Source organism: Actinia tenebrosa, unplaced genomic scaffold (assembly GCF_029948245.1).
Source record: "Actinia tenebrosa isolate PJP-AT-01 unplaced genomic scaffold, QUT_ActTen_1.0 PGA_scaffold0__85_contigs__length_37466705, whole genome shotgun sequence".
Lineage (NCBI taxonomy): Eukaryota > Metazoa > Cnidaria > Anthozoa > Actiniaria > Actiniidae > Actinia > Actinia tenebrosa.
Genome location: NW_028292569.1, coordinates 3914355 through 3937468, shown reverse-complemented (window position 1 = coordinate 3937468; position 23114 = coordinate 3914355). Strand labels below are relative to the sequence as shown.

At 36.3% G+C, this 23114-nt stretch overlaps 2 protein-coding genes across 2 annotated transcripts; one reads left to right on the top strand and one right to left on the bottom strand.

Annotated features, from left to right (window-relative positions):
• Positions 1-116: 116 nt before the first annotated feature.
• On the top strand, positions 117-13625 carry LOC116294102 (uncharacterized). Its single transcript, XM_089026019.1, has 13 exons — positions 117-663; positions 1152-1388; positions 3748-3898; positions 4280-4778; positions 5416-7197; positions 8424-8494; positions 8821-9651; positions 10030-10233; positions 10562-10638; positions 11270-11360; positions 11666-12015; positions 12156-12249; positions 12584-13625. Exons 1-13 carry the CDS (start codon positions 118-120, stop codon positions 12748-12750), a joined length of 5100 nt encoding a protein of 1699 aa, XP_088882145.1. The 5' UTR covers position 117; the 3' UTR covers positions 12751-13625.
• Positions 13580-22657, bottom strand: LOC116294082 (nuclear protein AMMECR1). The gene is made up of 5 exons (XM_031701613.2): positions 22443-22657; positions 19330-19440; positions 18625-18739; positions 17934-18024; positions 13580-17155 (listed from the first exon to the last, which is right to left on the bottom strand). Exons 1-5 carry the CDS (start codon positions 22655-22657, stop codon positions 16989-16991), a joined length of 699 nt encoding a protein of 232 aa, XP_031557473.1. The 3' UTR covers positions 13580-16988.
• Between the last annotated feature and the right edge of the window lie 457 nt (positions 22658-23114).

Below are 23114 nucleotides of genomic sequence, written 5' to 3'. Positions count from 1 at the left end.
AAGTGCTTTTTGAGAAGCAATTATCTGAGGCCTTAATAAGGACGAGACAGCGATGCAAATAGTTAGTGTTCAGCAGTATATGCCGCACATTCATGCGCACAGATCCAGGAATCCAAGATGGCGGACAGTGATGAAGAAGACTTCGTTGCGCTTGGAACTCCATTTGAACAGCTTGAGGAAGATGCTCCCAGGAAAAAGCCAGTGCCAATACACGAACAAATCGTCACGGATGAGCGTGGCAGGAGGCGTTTTCATGGCGCGTTTACAGGCGGATTTTCAGCGGGTTATTTCAACACCGTTGACACTAAGGAAGGTTGGACTCCCAAGACATTCGTCTCATCTCGTTCACAGAAACCTACGGAACGAGTTACGCAGAGACCCGAGGACTTTATGGACGAAGAAGACTTAAGTGAATTTGGGATTGCGCCAAAAAGAGTAGTTACTACTCAGAAGTTTTTGCCAAGTCGAAGTGATGACAGTACAAGTGGCAAGAGACCTAGTGGTAGTGGTGGTCGTGGGGCAGGATCGGCTGTTCTAGGGGAAAACTTGCTGCAGGAGCTTATTGTCCCTGTGAAGATGTCGGTAGGAATTAAGTTGCTGAGTCAAATGGGATGGAAGGAAGGCCAGGGAGTGGGGCCTAGAGTTAGACGTGAAGCAAAGAAGGTAGATATTAGATCTTGTTCACTGTTTTACCATTTTAGATGACATATCAATCCCTTGAGAACTATTTCTTTATCTTATATTGAGTATACCTTACTTGTTCACTAAGCTCACTCGTAAAATATCAGCTCAATATATAAAGATAAAATCCATATCTCTGGTCGTCCAAGTAATATCCTTTAATATGCTTGAGAACTCAAATGAATATGAACATAATCAAGACGAAGAAACTTATTCTCAAGGGATTGACATATCTGAAATGAATTGGGTGTACACAGTGTGTTATCTACAAACACATATATGCACCAGTCATCTAAATCCCTTCTACAAACAACTGAGCATCCATTTATGTCTGGATTAGGGCCCCAAGCTGACCTGTTCCTTTCTTCCTTGGAACAGGGGAGTTCACCCATTACATTTCCCCAATGTCCTGAAGCCTTCACTGGCTTTAACGGGCAAAAAGGTTAATGGCATGCTGTTTGTTTTACTAGACATATGGATGTGTGGGCCCACCTGGTTCAGAACCAGACAAACCAGAAGGCGAAGAAGATATCTATGCTGTTGGTCTCTTTTTTGCTCCCAAAGATGTTGAATCATTTGAGTTCACTTCAAAAGATGACTTACATGGCATTGGTTATAGTGGTATTGATCCAAAGACAGCTTTACTGAGCCAGACAGACTGGCTGGGAATGAATACATCTTCAAGCAGCATTGGTATCAGAGGCCAGGTAGGATTAATAATAATAATAATAAAATTTATTTATATAGCGCTCATATCCATGAGCATGTCCAAGGCGCTTTACAACAGGAATATATGCATAAATTATATATATGTATTTACAATATTTACAATGCTACGTATTTAAAATATTAATAAGTAAATCTAATTATAAAAGGAAAAACTTATCTTAAAAGCCTAAAGGCAATATGCATAAAAGCAGGAAATGAATCAAACAAAAGAGATCTAAATATATTTCCTATTATTAAGGAATAAAGTAAATAAATAAGTTTTAAGCTTACTTTTAAAGGAAGCAACAGTAGTACAAGAGCGAATCTCAAAAGGGAGCCTATTCCATGATCTGGGAGCAGCAAAGGAAAATGACCTGAAACCATACGTAGTGCGCCTAGCTTTAGGTTCAACCAGAAGTTTGTTGGAGATAGATCGGAGAGCATAAGAAGAAGAACGATAGCACAGAAGATCAGACAGATATGTTGGGGCAAGGCCATGTAAGGCCTTGTAGGTCAGCAACAGCATCTTGAAAATTACTCTGTAGTATACTGGCAACCAGTACAGGTCAACCAACACAGGAGTGATGTGGTCAAATTTCCTGGTGAAGGTGACAACACGAGCAGCAGAGTTCTGAATGCGTTGCAGCCTCTCCACGACATATTTAGGAAGTCCATAAAGTAGAGCATTACAGTAGTCTAGTTTAGAAGAAATAAGAGCATGGATAACCGACTGAGCAGCATGAGAGGTTAACTATTTCCTGATAGTTGACAGATTCCTCAAATGAAAGTAAGATGATTTACAGATATTGTTAACTTGGAGCTCCCCGGTCATACATTGGTCAAAAACAACTCCAAGATTAACGGCTGACATACAAGGGACAATGGTGTCGCCACAGACAAGAATTTCCCTCAAGGAAGGACGATCTTGGAATCTAGAGTGGATGCACATAAGTTCAGTCTTATTATGGTTTAACTTTAAGCCATTGGAAAGCATCCACCTAGAGATGTCGGTTAGACATTCCTCTAACGATTGTCTAGATTGCACAAGTTTGTCATTGCCCTTAAAAGATATATAGAGCTGAGAATCATCAGCATAGAAATGATAGTTAAGATTGTGTCGCTTAACAATGTCAGCCAGTGGAGAGGTGTAAAGCAAGTAAAGAATAGGGCCCAGTACGGAGCCTTGCGGAACTCCAACATCGAGATTAACAAGGCAGGATGAGCAGTCATTGATATCAACAAATTGCTTCCTGTTAGAAAGGTAGGATCTAAACCAGCTTAACACAACATCACCAATTCCAAACCGATAAGCAAGTCTATCAAGTAGAGTATCATGAACAACTGTGTCAAAGGCAGCTGACATATCAAGGAAAATAAGAATAACACAGTTGCCAGCATCAACTGATTGAAGAATGTCGTTATAGACACACACCAAAGCAGTCTCAGTGCTGTGCATAGCTTTATAAGCCGACTGGAATGAATCGTGAAGATTATGGTCCATTAGATAACTGTTTAACTGAGATGCAACAGCCTTTTCAATTAGTTTAGAGATAAACGGTAGATTAGAAACAGGACGGAAATTGGAAAAATCATCATGGTCTGCATTTGGCTTTTTGAGAATAGGTGTAAGTTTAGCAATTTTCAGAGAATCAGGAAACACACCTTGGGAAAGAGAGAGGTTGATAATATTTGTGAAAACTGGTATTAGAAGATCAAGACACTCCATCAGGAGAGAGGCAGGTATTGGGTCAAGGCTACATGACTTCGCAGTAGATCCAACCAAGCGTGAGACATCGTCATGGCTTAAAGCTTCAAAACATCGAAAAGTAGAGGAGCAAGTAACAGTCTCTAGTTGCAACTGAGTTTGACCAGATAGAGTTTTAGAAATACCCAGTTTGATGCGTTCTATCTTATCAGGATTACCTATCTAAGAAGATTCATTCTTATTGTTTATATACACCTTACCTGAGTTTGCTATGACACTAAGTCAAGGTTGGACATGATGTGTTCATACATTACTTTACTGTATTTTATCAAGTCCAAAATTGACTTGGAGTGATTGTTTTGTGGTAACTCAAGCAGGGCTTTCAGAATCTTTTGGATTCGGTGGTCATAAGTCTGTAGTAACTGGCTGTGATCCAATACAAGGAACAAGATATTTTTTAGAAAAGAAAAAGTAGCTGGCAGTTAACTTTGAAGCAATCACTGGAACTCTGGTGGCCAACGGCTTATTCTGAAAGCCCTGCTCAAGTGAATTTGGGAAAGGTCTATAAGTCTATAGCCTGCACCTTGTCTGTGTATTTCTTGTTGCCTTTGATCAATGACTTTCTAAAAACTAACTAATGCTCTTTGGGGTAGGGATTTGGTGTTGGTGCATTAGAAGAGGATGATGAAGACATTTATGCACAAGATAATTTGTCCAAGTATGATATTGAACTAAATACATCCAAAACTAAAAGAAGAAATGATCTGCATGGCTGGAGTGGACCTCAGCAATCATGTGGGCAAGGTAGGAACTCATTCAATTGATATTGATTTGATCATCAATTTGTTGTTTGTTTTTTTTTTGTTTGTCTGTCTTTCAGTTATTCCCTTCTTGCTTTAATCCTTCTTTCATTCCTCCCTCCCTCCCTTCCTCCCTCCCTCCCTCCCTCCCTCCCTCCCTCCCTCCCTCCCTCCTCCTTCCTTCCTTCCTTCCTTCCTTCCTTCTTCGTCCCTTCCTTCCTTCCTTCCTTCCTTCCTTCCTTCCTTTCTTCCTTTCTTCCTTCCTTCCTTCCTTCCTTCCTTCCTTCCTTCCTTTCTTCCTTTCTTCCTTCCTTTCTTCCTTCCTTCATTTCTTCCTTCCTTTCTTCGTCCATTCCTTTGTTCATTATTCTTTTTATTCATTCAGGTGGGATGTTATCAATCTTCTGTAAAGCATCAAAGCCCCCACCAGCACGGAAGCACTACCCTCCTCCTGTAGTACCAAGAGACTTCAAACCCTTCCACAACACTGAAGAAACCACCCAAGCCAAACAGCCCTTGTCAGGTCTCCCAGTAAACCAAGGACAGAAAACGCTGGAAGGAAACCAAACTAACAAACGTCTGACAGCTAAAGAGAGGGGGGAAGCTTTGGGAGAAGTTCCTCTTCCTACCCCAAAGAAATCAATTTTTGACTACATCGCCGAAGAAGATAAAACTCGCTTGAAAGAATCCAAGGAAAAGACGAACACTTCAAAAGAGCGCGCTAAAGTACTTGAAAATAATGACTTAAATACGAGGTTTACTTCAAGAGGTCCGCTCAGCACAAGTGGGTTTAAACCCTTTGCAAAGGAACCAGAAAAACAGGCTCGATATGAACAGTACTTGAGTGGGAAGAGTGATAAAGTTATCTGGTTACAGACAGACAGGTAAGATGGCAACAAGCGCCATGAGCACAGGATATGCGCGCTATATAAAATGATTAGTTATGCAGCTCAGTTGGCCATCCTTCCAAAGTTGGTTTGATTTAATTTTACCTTTTAACATGTTGATGTCGAAAAAACTGTAAATGAATGTAGAAATTAGGAAAAAATTATTCTGTTGTTTGTTCTTCCTGGTAAAAGGAATATGTAATAGAGACCTTTAGAATCAGGTTTACCTCTACTGCTAGGGATCAGGTCCAGAAACACGCCCGCAAACACACAGAAACACTCAGCATCAATGAAATTCATTATGGCGGCTTTTCCAGCAACAACCTCTTTATGACGCCTTGCTAAATATCGAAAGTTTGACGGAAAACGCCTGACGTCAAACTGCAGTTTGAGGTTTGCGGTACCGAGCAAGAACGTCGGTCTAAAGGTCTCTAATGACTAAATTGGCCTCGGTGATCTTATGTGTCTGATGCACAACTTTTATTCTATCGCTTTTAATTTTTATAGATTTCGAGATTCTGTAACCGCCTCTTGCAGTGCTCTGCTCTTGAACACACAGTTTCGCTTCAAATAACATAAATGTTTTAATGAATTTTATTTTTCAGGAATTTATGTTTTCTTTTTGATTTCATAGTAAAAAGACTGAATGGGAACGAGAATGTGAACTGGAAGAATTCGCGCGAGCAGCCGCATTGTACCGTCCCCTCAGTCAAACAATGGCCGCTCGCTTCACATCAGCTAAAGATACCGACGAGAAAACAAATAAAGAGGAATCTGGAAAGAAAGACGAGTCTACTGCTGCTAAGATGAAAATGTTCGGCGCTTTGACGCGCGAGAGATTCGAATGGCACCCGGATAGAATATTATGCAAACGGTTTAACATACCTGATCCTTATCCTGGTTATGGAGTAACTGGAGTGGTGATGAATCAACGAGAGAAGGCTAAGACTGCTGAATCTGAGTCAGTCATTCGTGAGGTAAAGGCCATTGAATATAAACCTCATTCGAGTGAGCAAGACACTAACGAAGCCAAGAGTAGTGGACACCAAGATGAGATGGAGATGGTCCAGAAAACGTCTGCACTGGTGGCTGGTTTTCAGAGCATCGTATCACAACGAAAACAGCCTTCCTATCAAGATACCTCTGCGGGGTCTTCTAGTGAAAGGGCTGACAAAGAGGAACCGAACAAACACGACCCAAACACTGATGCCGATGTTATCAAGCGAGCGTCTATGGATCTTTTTAATGAGATCTTCGCTGAAAGCTCCTCGGAAAGTGAATCGGAAAGTGAGGAAAACGAGGAAGCAGAGCAGTCAAAATCTGTTGAATTGGATGTTAAAGATAATAAAGATAATGAAAAGACAGACGAGGGAGGCATTGAAACGAAAGATGTGACCCTAGTAAGTGATGTCCCAGTACCTGTTCCAGTAGAGGATACGCCACCTGAAACAATAGAAAGAGAAAAAGAGCCTTCTCCAGAAACGTTTGGCCCCGCATTACCATCGTCATTCGTTGGCGGCAACACTGCTAGTAGTTCCAAGGGATTTTATTTTTCCACTCCCGAAGATTCTTCCAGGAGACAAGACAAGCAACAATGCAAGAAGAAAAAGAAGCAAAAGAGTAAAGAAATGGGTAGCGATATCAGTGACAGCAATGATAGGTATAGTAGACGAAGAAAAGAGAAGAAAAAACGCTCGAAGAAGAAGGGAAGTGATTTGACTGATAGCGATGAAGAGTATAAAAGCAAGAAAAGAAAAAAGAAGACGAGGAAAGAAATAGATAGTGAATTGTCTGACAGCGACAAGAAAAACGCTAGAAAAAAGAAAAAGAAAACGAGTGCAAAATATAAGGAGAGTGATTTTTCTGACAGCGATAGTGAAGAATCACTTAGGAAAGAGAAAAAGAAGACAAGATCGAAGTATAGCGACAGCAATGACAAGTATGATAAAAGAAAGGAAAAAAAGCCGAAAGAGAAATACAATAGTGATGATGATTCGTGTAACGAGGAACGCTCTAAACATAGGAAAAAGAAACGAAAGGACAAAGAAAAATCAGGAAAGAAATATTCTGATAAAACAAAAAAATCCGATCGAGAAGAGTACGAAGAAATTCAATACGAACCTGAAAAATATGCGCAAAAGTTTGCGCTAAACACTGCGGTTGGAAAATCTTCTAAATCGTTTGATTCACCAGGGAGTAGTGGATATAGAAAATCAGATTATGACGGAAAGAGCAAAGACTCTAGAGAAGAAATATCGAAGAAAGATGCTAGAAACTCTAATGATGGCAGAACAGATAATTCCTCAAAGGAACAAGAAATCAGCAGAGTTCCTGATAGCAAAGAAATAATTAATAAGCTTAAAAACATTCAGATGTTAAAAGAAAAGAGACGAATGCTCGCGGCTGATTTTATGTGAACCGCATTTTCTATTACTCCCATGAACTAGGGTACCTTTTGGTGTCAGCGGTCACGCCTGGTTTTCCTTACGACGCAAAACATGTCAACAGAAAATGCAGGTAAATTTTTCGTTTTCACATGGTAATCGTCACGAAATCGCGAGGAAAAATGTATTTAATCTTGGTGGCGGAGCTGGCGTCGCTAATGAAAATCTGGGTTATCTGGAGCGAGGATTTGAACCACGGATTCAACATAGATAGATAGACGAACTAGATAGACGACTTTATTTAACGAGGGTTGCACTGAGTGTTCAAGGGAGCTAATGATCTTGTAGCCTCCTTTGGAGCCTCCACAAGGAGAAGGAAACGTTGCGTGACGACCCTAAGAACGGCTGCAAAGGAGGCTAATAATCTTGTGGCCCTCAACTGCTACTATTTTTTGATATCTTGCTCTTCCAACAATCCTTTTGTATTTATATATGGTTATTTTTGCACTGATATACTAGTAAGTCATACAACATGGGCGAATTGGCCAGGGTTAAGATTACCCAAGTTTTCTTTCTAGATTTCTTATAATTCCTTCTGTTCTTATTTTTCGATATGATAACATCAAAGCATGGATTGATTCAGTATCTGGACTGTTCCACACGGCTTTGCATTTTATCTGTACTTTACTCTATAAAAATGTGAACCCGCCCTTATGTACTTGGTAATACTGCATTCATTTCTCCAATAACCTTTTATCACGCCTCTCTTGTTATAAGACGGCTAGAAATACATGACTTAAATTACTTTTATTGAATCTGAAAAAATATTTACAGTCATGATTATAGCTGGAGGGAAGGGTTTGATACTAGTAAACAAATAATTACGTGGCATATTTTTTAATAAACTACTGGAATCTTAAAAATTGATATATGGAAATATCAAAAGTGCAAAGAAAGAAATAAAAATAAATTAATTACAATGAAAAAATGTGAGTGTTTTGAGGTTGAAATTTGCAGAGCAATTGGGTAACAGTGAAAGCAATTAGAACTATTGTTACTATGACAACTGCTTCAGCTAAAACACACTCATTGCAAACCTTCAATCTAGTCCAACATGCATGGCATGCAAATGCGATTGATTCACTTTTTAAAAAATCAGAGGTGTGGTAGAAGACTTCTAGTAGCCACATAAAGTTAAAAATTATGTAACACAATATATTGTCACACCATCCTTTTTGTCACATCTCATTTGTCACAGTCTCTCCATAGGTAGCCCAAACTCTGAAACTGAATTTGGGTCAGAAAATGTGCACATGCCTGAGACAAGAGGTAATATTGTCAACTTTCATTCAAGTATTTCTATCAAAATTATCTATTTAAAAAATCCTCCATACATTATCCTATAAACAACTAAGGTAATAACTATCATCCCAAGAGCTCTGTCATTCTAATTGTGCATGCTCGATGAAATGGCAGAGATTCTGGGAAACCCTAGCGCGCGTTAGCCAGAAATGCCGTGGTGTAATGCGCTGAAACAGGACTTGGGCTACCTGTGGTCTACCCACAGGTCTACACAGTAGTAGTCACATGGCCTGCTCATTCTCCATCTTTTCCATGAGAGAAAGGAATAGAATTTTAGCGGAATATAACTTCTTAATTCCTTTTCAGCATGACTCAGTCGGCAAATACATTGCTATTCCTAACATTTTTGGGCGTTATTTGTTCATTTAAGGCAAGTGACGAAGGATGGTCTTACTATAAACCAAACGGTCCAGACACATGGTCCAGCAACTACCCTCAATGCGGAGGACCTCAACAATCTCCTGTCAATATTATACCAATTCAAGTGAAATACGATGGCATGGATGAACTGAAGATTCAATACCAGAATGATACAGCTTTGAACCTATCTTATAAGGGCAAAGCAATCCGTGGAGCTGTTTTGTCCGACGCGTTCGTAGTGACAGGTGCAGGTCTCGAGGCGAATTTTCGCTTGAAGGAGTTTCATTTTCACGTAGGATCTCAGAATTCTCGCGGATCTGAACACCAAATAAGCGGAAAGGCTTTCCCAATGGAGGTGCAATTAATACATTACGATATAATTGGACAATCAAGCCGAGCTTTAGTTTTATCGGTGCTTTTTACACTCCAAAATAAAGACAACCTAGCTCTGAATGGTATCATCAGTAGACTTCAAAACTGTAGCTGTAAAGGAGATAGCATTATTATCCCATCATTCTCGGTCAAATCTCTGCTCCCCAAGGATATCACGCAGTTTTACCGTTATTCTGGCTCCCTTACAACACCACAGTGCAACGACAGTGAATGGCTTTTGTTTCATGAAACAGCTCCCATCTCCGAGCGCCAGTTGAAAACTTTTCGAGAAGTTCACAGAGATTCACCTCAAAGCGAGAGCCCTGCTCATCTAGTTGATAATTTCAGACCTGTTCAACCTCTTAATAAAAGAATCGTCAAGAGGAATTTCGGTATGTCTCCTGCATTTTATTGAAAAAGATATACACAGATCGTTAATTATTGATGTTGTTCAATACCGACGCATTCAAAGACTGAGTTTTAAGGGCTGTTTACAAGCAGGGAAGCTAACTACTAATTAACTATTACTGCAGCAAATTTGTGGTCGTAGTGAAGCTGCACCATTTCTTACTGCCAGCCCTAATGACATGTATGGAAAAATGGAAAGCCATTTCGATGTGACAGCAAATTGCACTTAATTGTAAATGCCATAAGTATGTCATATCTAAGTTTCCCATTCACTTGATGCAAAAGACGGTCCCTTTCCCATGTTTAGTTTAATGAATCAAAGCCAATATTGCAGTGGTACTGTCTTTTTATATTTTCAACAGATCACCTGCAGTTTCATTGTGGGAAGAAGTCAGTCACAACTGCCGACTGCCGACAAACAGTCACTGGACATGATGTATTTTACGAGGTGGAAGTTCAACCATGTACCCTTCCTGTTTCAATCAACTTTAGGATAAGTGTTCCTGTTCTGGGATTTGAGTATTCTAAGACTTTATTTGAAGACCAGAGAATACCCATTCCAATAGGTATTTAGTATTCAATGGTTTATAAGTTAACATTAACTTATGCAGATGTACTGTATTTTCCTAATGAAAAGCTTCATTGGAAGCAAATGTCAGCTTTGGCATGCTTTCCCATTTAAGATGACATTCTCTTGAGTATTTTTCTTTGTTTATCAGTAATGCTTGACAAGATGCATTAATATGGATTCAATTCATATAAAGAATTTACCCTTAAGGTCCACTTGGTTTGGAATTACCCCAATCTGAATATCTGAATGATTTTCATAACCCAACATGGTATGTCTTGAAAATGAAATTTGCTATTAACAACTCCATACTGTCTTTTTTAAAGCGAACCTGAATTATGGGGCTACTACTGAGATGCACTTTCATTCAAATGGTCCAAGGGCAGGCTATCTTCATGTTACAGTAACTTCTAATCAGCTCTTATACATATATATCTTTGATCAGCATGTGCATACCACTGATTTATTGTTAGTGTTTAAATGTTATGATGATTATGAGGAGTGAGTGAGGAGTAAATGGTCTCCTTTGATTCTCTTGATAAAGTTTGAGGGGATTGGCATAACATGAGAGAGTGGTTATAAGAAGCATGATTATAGAAGCATGGCTCTACTGGAAGTCTACAGCATGCTCATACAATATCATGAGCAAATGATCATTTTTAAACCATTCCCCTCGCACACTTAACATTATTCCAACTTTTACTGAAGAAGGCTAAAGAACTAGCAGAAACGTCTACCAATTTTTAGTTTAAGTGAGAGACAAACCTTTTCATGATATAGAACAATGAATCTGAACTGCAATCAATCATTTTCAAGCATATCCCATAGCAGAATGCTTCTCAAACTTGAGTGTTCGGTCAATTCTCAAGTGCTTTAAGACTGCACATAGCACGGCAAGCAAGGTTTTTTATTTCTTTTATAAAATACAAATTCAAATTACTGTTATTTTGGATAGAAATAAGGCAAATAGAAAGCATGCACTTAAAACCCATAAGAACCTAATATTTGTAACTGTTATCTTATACTTTTTTTAGGTTTATCAAGCTCCTTTATCAGCATCTCAAGAATCTAACAAAACTAAAGTCATTGATGAGTACTTTCAAGTAAATGGTGTTTGTCAAAGGGGTTAGTATTAAAATGCATTACTTGGGCTATCTGTGGAATTTTTGTACCACAGGCAGCCCACCAGACGGGGTACCCATGGAATTCTTACAACAGGAAACCCAACAAAATAAAAGCTTCTGAATGACAGATAATAAAATAAAGATAAAAAATAAAGTATTATTTCTTTTGTTCCCAGTAATAGTATTGATAAGAATTGGTAACATTTTCTCAAGGGAATGAATCAAGGTCTGACCTAGGAAAACAGTATCAGATAATAAGCTATTATTAATAATTTATTGATTAAAATATTACCATTTCTTTTAAAGCTAATTGCAGTGTAGATTCCTGGGATAAACACTGGTGTACGAGCACTATTGGCTTTGGCAACGATTCTCTGTCCATTGGGTTTTCATCTGTCATAAATGATCCTTGTAGATCCAGCAGTATGATGGTGAAGATTTATCGGCAAGACTCGGAAAAGAAATGGACGCTGACAGGAATTCAAAACCTCGTTGACAAGCAAACGTGTACATTGAATCTTACAAAATCCATAGTGGTTAAAGAGGACAGAAATGTTGTGAGAAGCAGGAGGGATGTAACCATGGAGACAAGGTGGTCTGTAGTGACAATGGATGCTCACATTGACAAAATTCCTGATCTTAGTTTGAACTTTATGGTAGGACTTTTTGATTTTTTTGATAAGGAAGAATTTGATTTTTTTAAATGCAATTCAAAAAGATCATGAACTTACAAGTCTGCTTAGAAGATGTAGTGGTCATCTTGAATCCTAAGTTCTAAAATAATCTTTTTTCACAGCTCTTTTTTCAAACGACATACAATGGTGGTCATTATTTAATCTTCAATGAAAGTTACATTTATCCCAGCGGTTACTGCAACAGTCCCAAACCAGGTAATAATATTGATATAGTTCATGTTTTTAGTTCAGTGTTTCAATATCCATGTTGATAGGATCGCTATAGTTACAAAGCTGGGGATTATGGGAAGATACATTTTTACATGTTTCGAAATCTTGGTAACTATTGATTAGATGGATTTGAGATCTTTACCAGTTACTGTTTCACCTCCTGTGAGCATTCTCAAGCTGCAATATGTATCTAACAGCTTTACTTGCTAGAAATGAAATGCTTCCCATGATCCTCAGTGGTCTCAGCTTTGTAGGTTTGGAAATGAATGTCATTTCCTTGGGATAGACTAATATGTCATATCCCATTTGTCTTTGAAAGGATCCAAAACTGGTCGCAAGGTTGCAATAGGCGTGTCTGTCGTACTGGTGATGTTACTCATAATTGGCATCACAGGTGTTTTGCTGTATCGCAATCGTAAAGCATATTTTGGACACCGACCTGCACTTGTTGATGAGATAGACATTCAAGATGCCGATACACTCTGATGAACAATAAACAGGAAAAGTATTTTGTGTGTTGTAATGCGATCATAAAGCATATTTTGAACACCGACCTGCACTTGTCAATGAGATAGACATTCAAGATGCCGATACACTCTGATGAACAATAAACAAGAAAAGTATTTTGGAAGACAATTATTCATCTTTGGATCCACCACTATTTTCCACAGTTTTTATACATTTAAGTGAATGACACTGAAGTGTGGCAAACAATTTTTGATGTTCTAATATTTAAACCACGTTAGGAGATGCACTTTAATATAAAATTATTCAAGGTATCAACATTGCTTCCATATTTATTAGAAATTGAGTGAACAGCCATCAATCCTCAGGGGCTACAGTTCATGCAAAATGGTTAATAATAATTTTAACCCCACATTCAGGGATTCTTTTTTTTCCCTAAAAAATTTATAACATAAAAGGTGTGTTAAAATTTGCTAAAATCAAAAACCAAGAAAACTAGGATCAATCTGACACATTCTCAAATCTACTTTGTTTTTGATTTGTGAGCAAGCAAATGGCTGAAATAAAAATGCTGTTATATTAAATACTTTTATTTTAAATAATGTATGAATGCAAAACTATGTGGAGTTTAATACTTTTAAGGTTTTGCACCATCACATGCGGGCACCATAATCCAGCTTGGGCTGCTTGTGGTTAGATGACAGAACAATAAAATCCCTTTGCTCTTGGAAATTGAATTCTTTCTCATGTAAAATGATTGTATTGTTCCTGCCATCTAAAATGGCTGCCGTCACATGATGGTGCAAAACCTCTATATGCAAAAACAATAGTAAAAATTATGTGCAAGAAATGGTTCAAAACATATTTATTTCTGAATAAAAATGTTTTCGTTTAAATTTTACAACATACCCTACTAACCTACTGATTACATATTTGAGATCACTAACTATTATCTCAACAGCATACAATATCCCTAATATTAGTATATGTAATAGGACTCCATGCTCTTAATTGGACGAGGAAAATTTCAAGGACTTCCAAAATTTTTGATGAGGCCTGAAGGCCGAGTCCAATTTGGCAGTCAGAGGAATTTTTCGAGTCTAATTATTTCTTGATTGGGGAGCATGAAATCTTATTACCTATTAATTATATAGCTGCCTAATTAATCCCATATCAACAAGACCTGTCTAATTAAGAAAATAATTGGACAGTTACCTATATGGGATTAATGAGAAGCTGTATAATTATTAGTATAATCTTAGACTTTAATATAGAGTTTCAAGCACTGTGATTGGTCAAGTGACCAGTGATTATGAGATGATAATCACTACTCAAGCAATAAGTATGAGGTTTTCCAAAGTTTTTCAGAGCAGAATACCAATCGGTTTTTTAATCCTGAATTTCCTCATTTCTCTGATATTCAAGTTCAAAATTATACTAAAACAATTTTTCACCTTGGGCTGAGTGATTTTGGTAAATATTTATCTTGCCACTAGAAGACTTGCGGCATGGTAAATATTCACAGATAATCACTTCGCCTTTGGCAAATAATAGTCAATATAATAACAGTACTAACGAGATAAAGTTCACACCAGTTAATGGCATGGATGGCAGAATTCAAGCTTATTCAGAGGTTAGTAATTTAATGTGCAACAAGAAATGAGGGTGTCCCATTTCTGGGTAGTGTTCAATGCAGTATGTATAGCAGGTGGTGTCCCATACAGGAGCAGTTCCATAAAGGGGTGGTACCATCCTTACCATGAAAAGGATAATATATCAAAATATAATTACAGTGCAGCTACTGTCTGACACTGGGGCCACTTTGAAAGTTAGACAAGAGAACCAATTAAAATTTAGAATGAAAACAGCACATTCCAACTTTGGGTAGTGGAGGCAATCGGAAACCTGGAATGCACAAGAACTGTAAATTTGACCCTGATGTTATTTATGTAAACATCTAGACAGCCATCATCATTTTCTCTTGAGAATAAAAAGAAATTTTGAAAGGCTATTGTTTTCTGATTGACTCCACTACCAAAAGTTGGAATGTATTGTTTTTATTCTACAATTATTTGATTGGTTCTCATTGCCAAAGTGGCCCCAGTTGTAGTAGTTGCACTGTAAATGTATAATATAATGAAACATTAGAATGAGCACTGAGTGTGGCATAGATTATTGTACATTAAAAAGACAAATAAGTCGAGCCCGTTTAGACTGATATATGTACAAGGTATTGTATACAAATGTTCTATCTTCAAATCACTTCTCACCCCCTTGAATATTTTGTGTTATTTATGTAACACCTTTATCCCTGAATTCCCTATGAATAACCAAAAAATAATTGTTCAAGTCGAGTTTGAACTTGATAAAGTAAATTAACGATTCATGATGGAAACACAATAGAAATTTCATGAGGCTTTATATCTGAATTTTATAGATTCTTCTTCATTTGCATAAACTTTAACTTGGATTTTCTCTATTAAACGTGGTTCATTTCGTAAAGAATTCGGTACAACATGAGAGCATACATCATAAGTTTTTTAAGCCATTCAATAAACTTGCAGATCATGTTTTATCGGGTCTAAGACCACTTGGCTGTGCCTCATGCTTATACTCGATAAATTACTCCTGCTGGTTTAATAAACAGTACACGAATGTATGTTTAAAAATATTATTCCAACTTTGACTGCTGTTAGTGTCGTCATGCAATGCTCATTCCACTAAGTTGTAGCTACTTGGTGGTGTGAGCATTGGCTGCAGAGGATACTACCTTTGTAATCACTTGAGAAAATTAGAGGTCTCTAGTAGGATTAAGTTTGATTAAATTATTTAGTTCGGAGGTATTATAATTATGGCTTTTCATACACTACGACCTGCAATATTGGAGTTGTATTGGTTTTAGCATGCTTGGCAATCTACTGGCTTGTTAACATGGGCTTTAAAATGTAGATATTTAATATGTACATATCTGCCAAGATTAGACCTCTGGCTTGAGCATAATGATGTCCACATGTGTCATTCCCCAGAGAATAAGATGTTTTGTTTTAGCTGTATCCATATTCATGTCTCTTCTCTTTCACAGCCGTTAAACGAATTATTATGCTCTAGGGAATGACACGTGGTCTGAAATGGGACAACATTACACTCAAGCTGAAAAGGTCTATATGATAATCACTTTAAGATCATTTTTTCCCTCCAGGAATTTTTGCAACAGAAAAAACCCTAAATTCCAAGAAATATTACAATAGTAATTATATGAATTTACACACATCAGTAATAACATTAATAAAATTCAGGATTTCCCAAAATACCAAATTATAAAACAGCTCTCCTACACTCAAGTGCTCATCTTAATGCTATGTCAGTTGGTCACTGATAAATTGTAATATTTATATCTTGCATAATATTTTAAATATAAAGGACTAGCTAGACTTTGATAGCATAAAAGATACCTAACGTGGTACATGTGAAAAATATACATACAAGTACAGGCAGTGAGGTGCGGCAAGATGGCAGAAAATAAGACTAACATTAAATACAGTCACTGAAGGAGTGAAATAGGCCCTTTGCAGCTCAGTAATCACATGATGATTAATTCACTGAGAGCAAATGAATGAACATCTTGATTTCCATGGGTGAAATATACTGGTGAGCAAACACACTTTCTACAACCTGCTTCGAGAGATCGTAATAAAACTGCATTTCGTGACACACTGGTTACACATCATTTCATTCAGTTCTTTACAAGTAGCTAAAAAGAATCACCAATTTAAAATAATAATAAAATGTTGCTCACCAGTACAGACACGTGACCGTTAACTGCAAAGGGCCTATTAGAGGGGTATGATGGGGACCTAAAAATGCCTTAAATTTTTTCCTTAACAATTCCTGTCCTTTTGGCCTAGAAATCTTCTCTGATTATCAAGAAATTACAAGGTGAAAACCCAAATTTCTGAAAAAAGAGTGTACAAACCTTGAATAGGATAGATTTCTTTTTAAAGAGCAGGCTAAGTAAACCTGGAGGAAGGGAGAAAATGTGTTCTTTCTAACTTAGTGAAGAAACTAAAATATAAATAAGAAAAATACCTAAAGAATAGAATATAAGCCACCTCTTCACATATAACTATTATAATAAAGTTTACAACATGTTCGAATGTCTTAACACAACTGTGCCAAATCTTCTAGCTAGATATCATAGAAAATGCCTGTGTACAGTATGTGATTTTAACATGTCCCACTACTTCTAAGGATTATTATTGTTATGTTGCCCCCCGTTGCTTTGCTGCCATAAATTCACTATAACTAACAGTAACTTTTTCACTTTGATAACGAGTTACTTTGATAGAACTGTGCACCTCTGGGCTAATATGGCCCTTGTAGCCCCCTTTCCTGAGCAAGGAATCAATCGTTTGAGTGTGGGTCCAGCCTGCGGAAGACAATGCCATGTGTGTTTCATTCAGTATGTCTATCACAGTGCATGAGGGGCGGCCACACCTCATTAACTCTTTTCATATTAGCCATTAAATTGGAAAAATTTGTAGTTGTTATACCTGTTAACTATTCCTGACCAAAAATCAACAAATTGAGTTTTGAAAACATCCGAAAAGAAAGATCTCTGAATGACTAATGTTTGAAAATGTTCATTTAGGTGGCACACATCTTACAGTAATTATACTCTATACAGACAGTATATACTTAACATCAAGCATGCATGTTTTGGATTTTGAAAGCAATCTGATTGGACACACGATTTTGAGTTTACTACAGGTAAGAAGAACAATTACTTCTAATTTGCTTGTTATATTGAGAGTGATGAGCCAAGCAATAAATAGGATAATTGTTTTCAATTGGCTATGTCATTTTTTTGACTGCCATATTGGAATCACTTGAGACGTCTATCTGTTGGTCTTCTATCTTCTCTACTTATTTCTGATAATGACTTTGGTCAAAAAAATTCAAGCAATTTTCTCCAAGTTCTTAGCCTTTTTATAACCAAACAATGTTAGCTTAATATTTACATCTCTCTCAGTTTTGTCATTTTTTCATTCATTCATTTACATATTTTCTCACTTGATGTCAACAAGATGTTTCCTGCAGTCTGGCAGGCAAGGATTTTCAAGGAGTTTTATTAATGGTATCTGCTATCATTGGTCAAGACAGTATAGTGAGATGGTAGGATAGTAACTAAGGAGATGTTATCTAACCTTGTTCCTTGGCAACCTCAGGTAGATATGTAGCTGTTCTTTTATGACCTTTCTCATTGAGAAATTCTATTCTTAGACCATGAACTCCAATCTAGAAATAAAGGATGCATTATCCTTAGGGGAGGTATGTTTTATTTGGGGGGGGGATCCTTAGGGGAGGTATGTTTTATTTGGGGGGGGGATCCTTAGGGGAGGTATGTTTTATTAAGGGGGAAGGGCTGGGGTTTCAGATGGGAGGTTCATCAGTAAAATAAAATTGAACTTTTGTGCACAGGAAAAAAACCCGTATTCCCAAATTGGGAATTTATTGGGAATTTCCTTGAATTTCCATCCAATTCCCAGAGAGAACGAAATTGGGAACATGGCACTGATTCTCAATGTTAGTTTGTTGGGAATTTTGTTTTTCTATTGGGTATTAGAAGGAAATTCCCAACAATTCCCAATTTGGGAATACAGTTTTTTTTCCTGTGGTGAAGGATCATTGAACCTTTTTATTTTGACAAAAGCTGTTGACTTAGCATAAGGGCAATGAATTTCTTACAGAGCAAAAGGAGGGCTACACTACAACCATTTAAAAAAGTTTATTCTGAATCACCCCACCATCCTCCCCCCCCCCCCCCCCCCATAAAAATTTAGCTTCCCTTACAACAGATCCATGAGCAATAGAGAAGCATATTGTATTTCTACTAACCTCCCAATCTAGAAAATTAACTCCTTCTTCAAAATTGGTTAATACAGAGACAGAACAGTGTAAATTAGGAAGCTCATCTTTAGTAACAGGAGCAAACCGACCATCTCTCAAAGCACTGCAAAGACAAGAAAGGACTGAAATATTTAGAGCACTTTCTTTGACTGAGACATGGTTGCAGAGTTAGTTATTTTTAAATGACAATATTAAAAACCCATTTAAACTAAAATTAAAACCCACACGTCTGAAAGCAGTGGTAGTCACGTGAAAAATTAAAGTGCTCTATGCTCAAGGCAATATATTTAATATGATATACAGAACTAGTAAGAGAAGCTGTATGCATTAAACAATGAAACTGATTTTCGACTAATGCTAAATTTTCACTTGCAATGCATGAATCAGAGTTGGAGTCAGAAGCAGCTCATCATGAAAACAATGGAAGTCAAAGTCCAAAGTGCATCTTCAAAACTACATCTTCTATCAGAAGCAGAGTCAGAAGGATTCCTTTTGCTTCCTTTGTGCTCAATTTTTAAGATGAGTGGTCTTCACTCATGATCTGCTTCCTACCCTGATTCATAAAGGATATCAGTCTCTTAAGTATTGTTTTTCTTATCAGTAATTCTTCTTAATCAATAAGGTGTATTATAGACACTAAAATAAAAACTATTTCCTTTTGTTTTATTTCAAAAAATTATTATTATTAATTACCTAGATAAGGTATATTCCTTTAATCCAGAATGAAGTGGCATCATTGAAAAGGTGCCTATACAGCCTCGAAGTCTCCTATCATGGCCAATTTTCCATGTAACAAATACTGGGCTAAAAATAAAAAACATAATAAACTATGTTAAGTAAATTGTTGTTTAGTACATAATATAAAATAATTATAACCATTTAGATATTAATGTAGCATAAATCTCAAGTTGTAACTTAATATCCTGATGGATTTTAGTTTACCAATACACATTGATCAACATATAAGCAAGGCATCGCCCATAGTTTGATATATTTAATAATATAAAAGTAACGGTAGGTTTGAATAATTTTTGTTACTGCATATTGTAAGTCTGGGATCCCTTCCGGGGAAGTAATAAGACATGATTGAAACCTGCAGTGAATTTTTGAAATATTACTCAAGTTAAAACCTATCTTTTACGAATATCTCAGAATGGCTTGAGTCATGACTTCGATCAAGCCCATATAATGCAATATCACTACAAGATCTATATTGTACTAATTGAGCTTTCAAGTACAGTTCTAATTAACATGTATCCATCTGCATCTCTGATCAAAGTTACTAAAAACAAGAATAAATTATTATCTAAGTTTTTTAAACATTCTTTCAAACACAAACATAACAAACGACATAACAAATAATAGCTAACACTACATTAATGTATATACTAATTATCATCTCAATATGTTAAGTATTTTTTTCGTATAAATCATCTTATAGGAAAAGAAGGATGTATGCTGTTATAACCATGCATAGATATCCCAGATAATATTATCGAATTGTTAATTGTTGTATGAAGCTAAGTAAAGAAACAAAGACTTTATTTTAAGATAGCAGCACTTGATGGTGTACGACTCATAAACTAATGGCCCTTGAAGCTAAGATTTAAAAAAAAATACTATAAGCCTAAAGCTATGTATGAAATATATGAGACTTTAAAAAAGGTTATAAAAATGAAAGGAAAAAACTACATGGAACTATAAATACTTCTAAAATGGATTAAAGAAATTAATTAAATAAGTTAATTTGATTAAGTGATTTGACAAAATTATCGAAAATAATATATAAATATTCCACAATAAAAAATGTTTTGAAGCAGTTATGCCAGATCACTCATCAATGGTGCCCTTGAGAGAAACACATTTACTAGCTGTTAGTGGCAAGGAACTTTTTAAATTATATTGAAGACTTTGTTTAGCTTAAAGATCATGATTTATTTTAAAATCATATTTTATTAGTACGAATATGAAATTGAGTAAACATTGCAACTGTGAAAAGAATTTTCTGGTTCAAAAATATAATATTTTGATTCATATAAATGAATTATACTGAGAAATTTTCTGTAATATTAGAGTTGAAGATTGTAGAGAGGAAACATAGATAAAGCTGCATGCAATTGTGTTTTAATCTAAGCCACTGTGTTATGTCTTTTGTTGTCTAAATAAGGAAACATTATACATGAAATTTTTTTGAAGACAAAAATGGCAGACCAAAAAAAAAAAAAAAGATCTCAGTATTCTATAGCAATTATTCATTATGTACATTGTCCAAAAAATAAGTCATTATTTTTCAATGACAATTTTTTTGTTAAAAAACTACACTGATAATATTTTATAAAACTCAGGTGATTCTGAGTTTAATTTTACTTTTGGAAGATCATAAAAATATCATATACTAAACAACACTGATAATAACAAATACAACCAATACTAAAAGATTCTCAGTCTACGAGGGTTCACAATTGTCTGCCTTTGGCTACATTCAAAGGGAAATGAATGTGTACGGAATTTTTATGAAAAGTCAAATGATCTTCATGAATAATCATTGTCCAACAAAATTGTACATAAACTTATAATTCTCTGAAACTCAGATAAAAGGCACTATTAACACCTTTTTTACATGCAGTCTAAAAATAAAACAAGTTAATTTTTTAAAGCAGTAAATAATATTAGTTGGTAATAATTTTATGATGAAAATTGTACAACAATCTGAATTTTGACAAAGAAAGTAAACTTGGTTTTTAGCCAAATTGTGTCAAAACACAATACTTCTAGTAAAAATGAAATGATAATCATCGTCATAAAAATATTAAGGCCAATATTGAATATTATTTAGAAAATAGGAACTGAGATCTGGAAATTGTGAAGACTAAGCATTGGACTATTACGACAGAGGGAAGAATTAATGGCAGGAATCTAATGACCACAAGGACATGACAAATATTGAAAGAATTTAAGTAGTTTGATTAGAAGTTCCTCGAGGGAGTCATACACTGGGCTTTCCTTTATTTATTCTCTTCTTTATTCTCCCTACAATAAATTGTAATATTACTGCCCTAGGAAAATTCAAATTCAAAAGGAAATGAATGGAAAGGAATATTATGAAAGACAGTCTAACAAAGGAAGCCAATTTGTTAGTCAAATTAATTTCTCCCTTGTTTTTAATCCCAACAAAAAAAATTACCAAATGACTTCAAATATCAAGAAATCTTGTATATAGAAAATATTTCAACTTTTCGAGAAAAGGAGAATATACAAACCATTCGATTAGCTTGTCTTATGTATAAATTTAAAGGCCATTCGAAGTTAGTAGGAATGAAATATAATTTGCATTGTCGATCCTGTCACACAATTTACATGTGAAGGTAAACAGAAGATAGAAAATCGAGTCATGCAACAAGATAGCAACCAAAATAAATACAGCCTTTACATGCAATCAGCCCTTTCACCCAAAATACACGAGTCGGAGCATTTCCAAAAACTGCTCAAAAGATGTGAAGGGAATGTAGTTTCATGTGAACGATAAATCTGGATAATTTGGGGGGAATCGGCGGAGAGTAAAGAAGGATTCGAGTTGGGGAAATTTTTCAACTCGGCCATCTGTATTGATAGTCCAATTGTTCTATCAAATCCCCCCAAATAACTCGAGAATTAGGAAACTTCAACCAAAGAAACGACCACATAACACAACATTAATATCTTGGCTGGTTCATACCGATCCATATTAAGAAACTGGGGTGTTCAGCTGCATGATTCAGATCGAATTATGACCCAAAATATCAATAACAGTGCAAGGGAATACTTACAAGGGCTCGTTGGTGAAGAGGGGACGAGCGGGTTCCTTTAAACGATATAAATGACTAGCTAATAAGTCGAAACAGTAAAATGCCATTTCCTTAGATATAATACGACGTCGATATACATTCTGGTGGGTTACTTGACGGTTAGAATTTTTATAATAGTTCATATTTTCTCTTTCTTTATCAGCCACCAGTAACGTCTGACAGCAATAGAAAGGCATCAGGGGAGGTATGAGATCTAGACCACGAGCCTGCACACTCTAGCCATGCGGTTCACATGAAAAGGATAGGCTATGACGTCATATTTCCAAAACACGTCATATATCCATTTCATGACATTAGTATATTATTTCATTGCTCCATCTCCATCCGTATTTTTATTCACATATGGGAGTTTGAGACTAGGTGTTTCTTATGATAATAAAGCTTTGACAAAATTATCTCATTTTCCCTTCTTTCTTTCCTTCCTCTGGTTTTTTATTTTCATTGATTTCAGTGATTACCAGGCCAGCAGACCCTTTTTAAATACGACTTTTGGGAGAAACATTTGTTAGCATTAAGGGAATTATAGCTTGCATGATGCCCACCATGACATTAAGCTCGTTGAGATTGTTAATTTTGATTGATTTGAGGAGAAGTCACGGAAGGTTTTCGAACCACAGATATTCCAAAAGCTAA

Bases quoted from the DNA above. Each gene is read 5' to 3' on its own strand.
- LOC116294102 (XM_089026019.1), top strand. From the start codon at position 118: ATGGCGGACAGTGATGAAGAAGACTTCGTTGCGCTTGGAACTCCATTT. The intron at 9,652-10,029 runs GTATGTCTCCTG...TATTTTCAACAG, and splicing joins AATCGTCAAGAGGAATTTCG to ATCACCTGCAGTTTCATTGT. The intron at 10,639-11,269 runs GTAACTTCTAAT...TACTTTTTTTAG, and splicing joins CAGGCTATCTTCATGTTACA to GTTTATCAAGCTCCTTTATC.
- LOC116294082 (XM_031701613.2), bottom strand. From the start codon at position 22,657: ATGCCTTTCTATTGCTGTCAGACGTTACTGGTGGCTGATAAAGAAAGA. The intron at 18,740-19,329 runs GTAATTAATAAT...TTGTCTTTGCAG, and splicing joins AAGGAATATACCTTATCTAG to TGCTTTGAGAGATGGTCGGT. The intron at 18,025-18,624 runs GTTAGTAGAAAT...CTTTATTTCTAG, and splicing joins TTAATTTTCTAGATTGGGAG to ATTGGAGTTCATGGTCTAAG.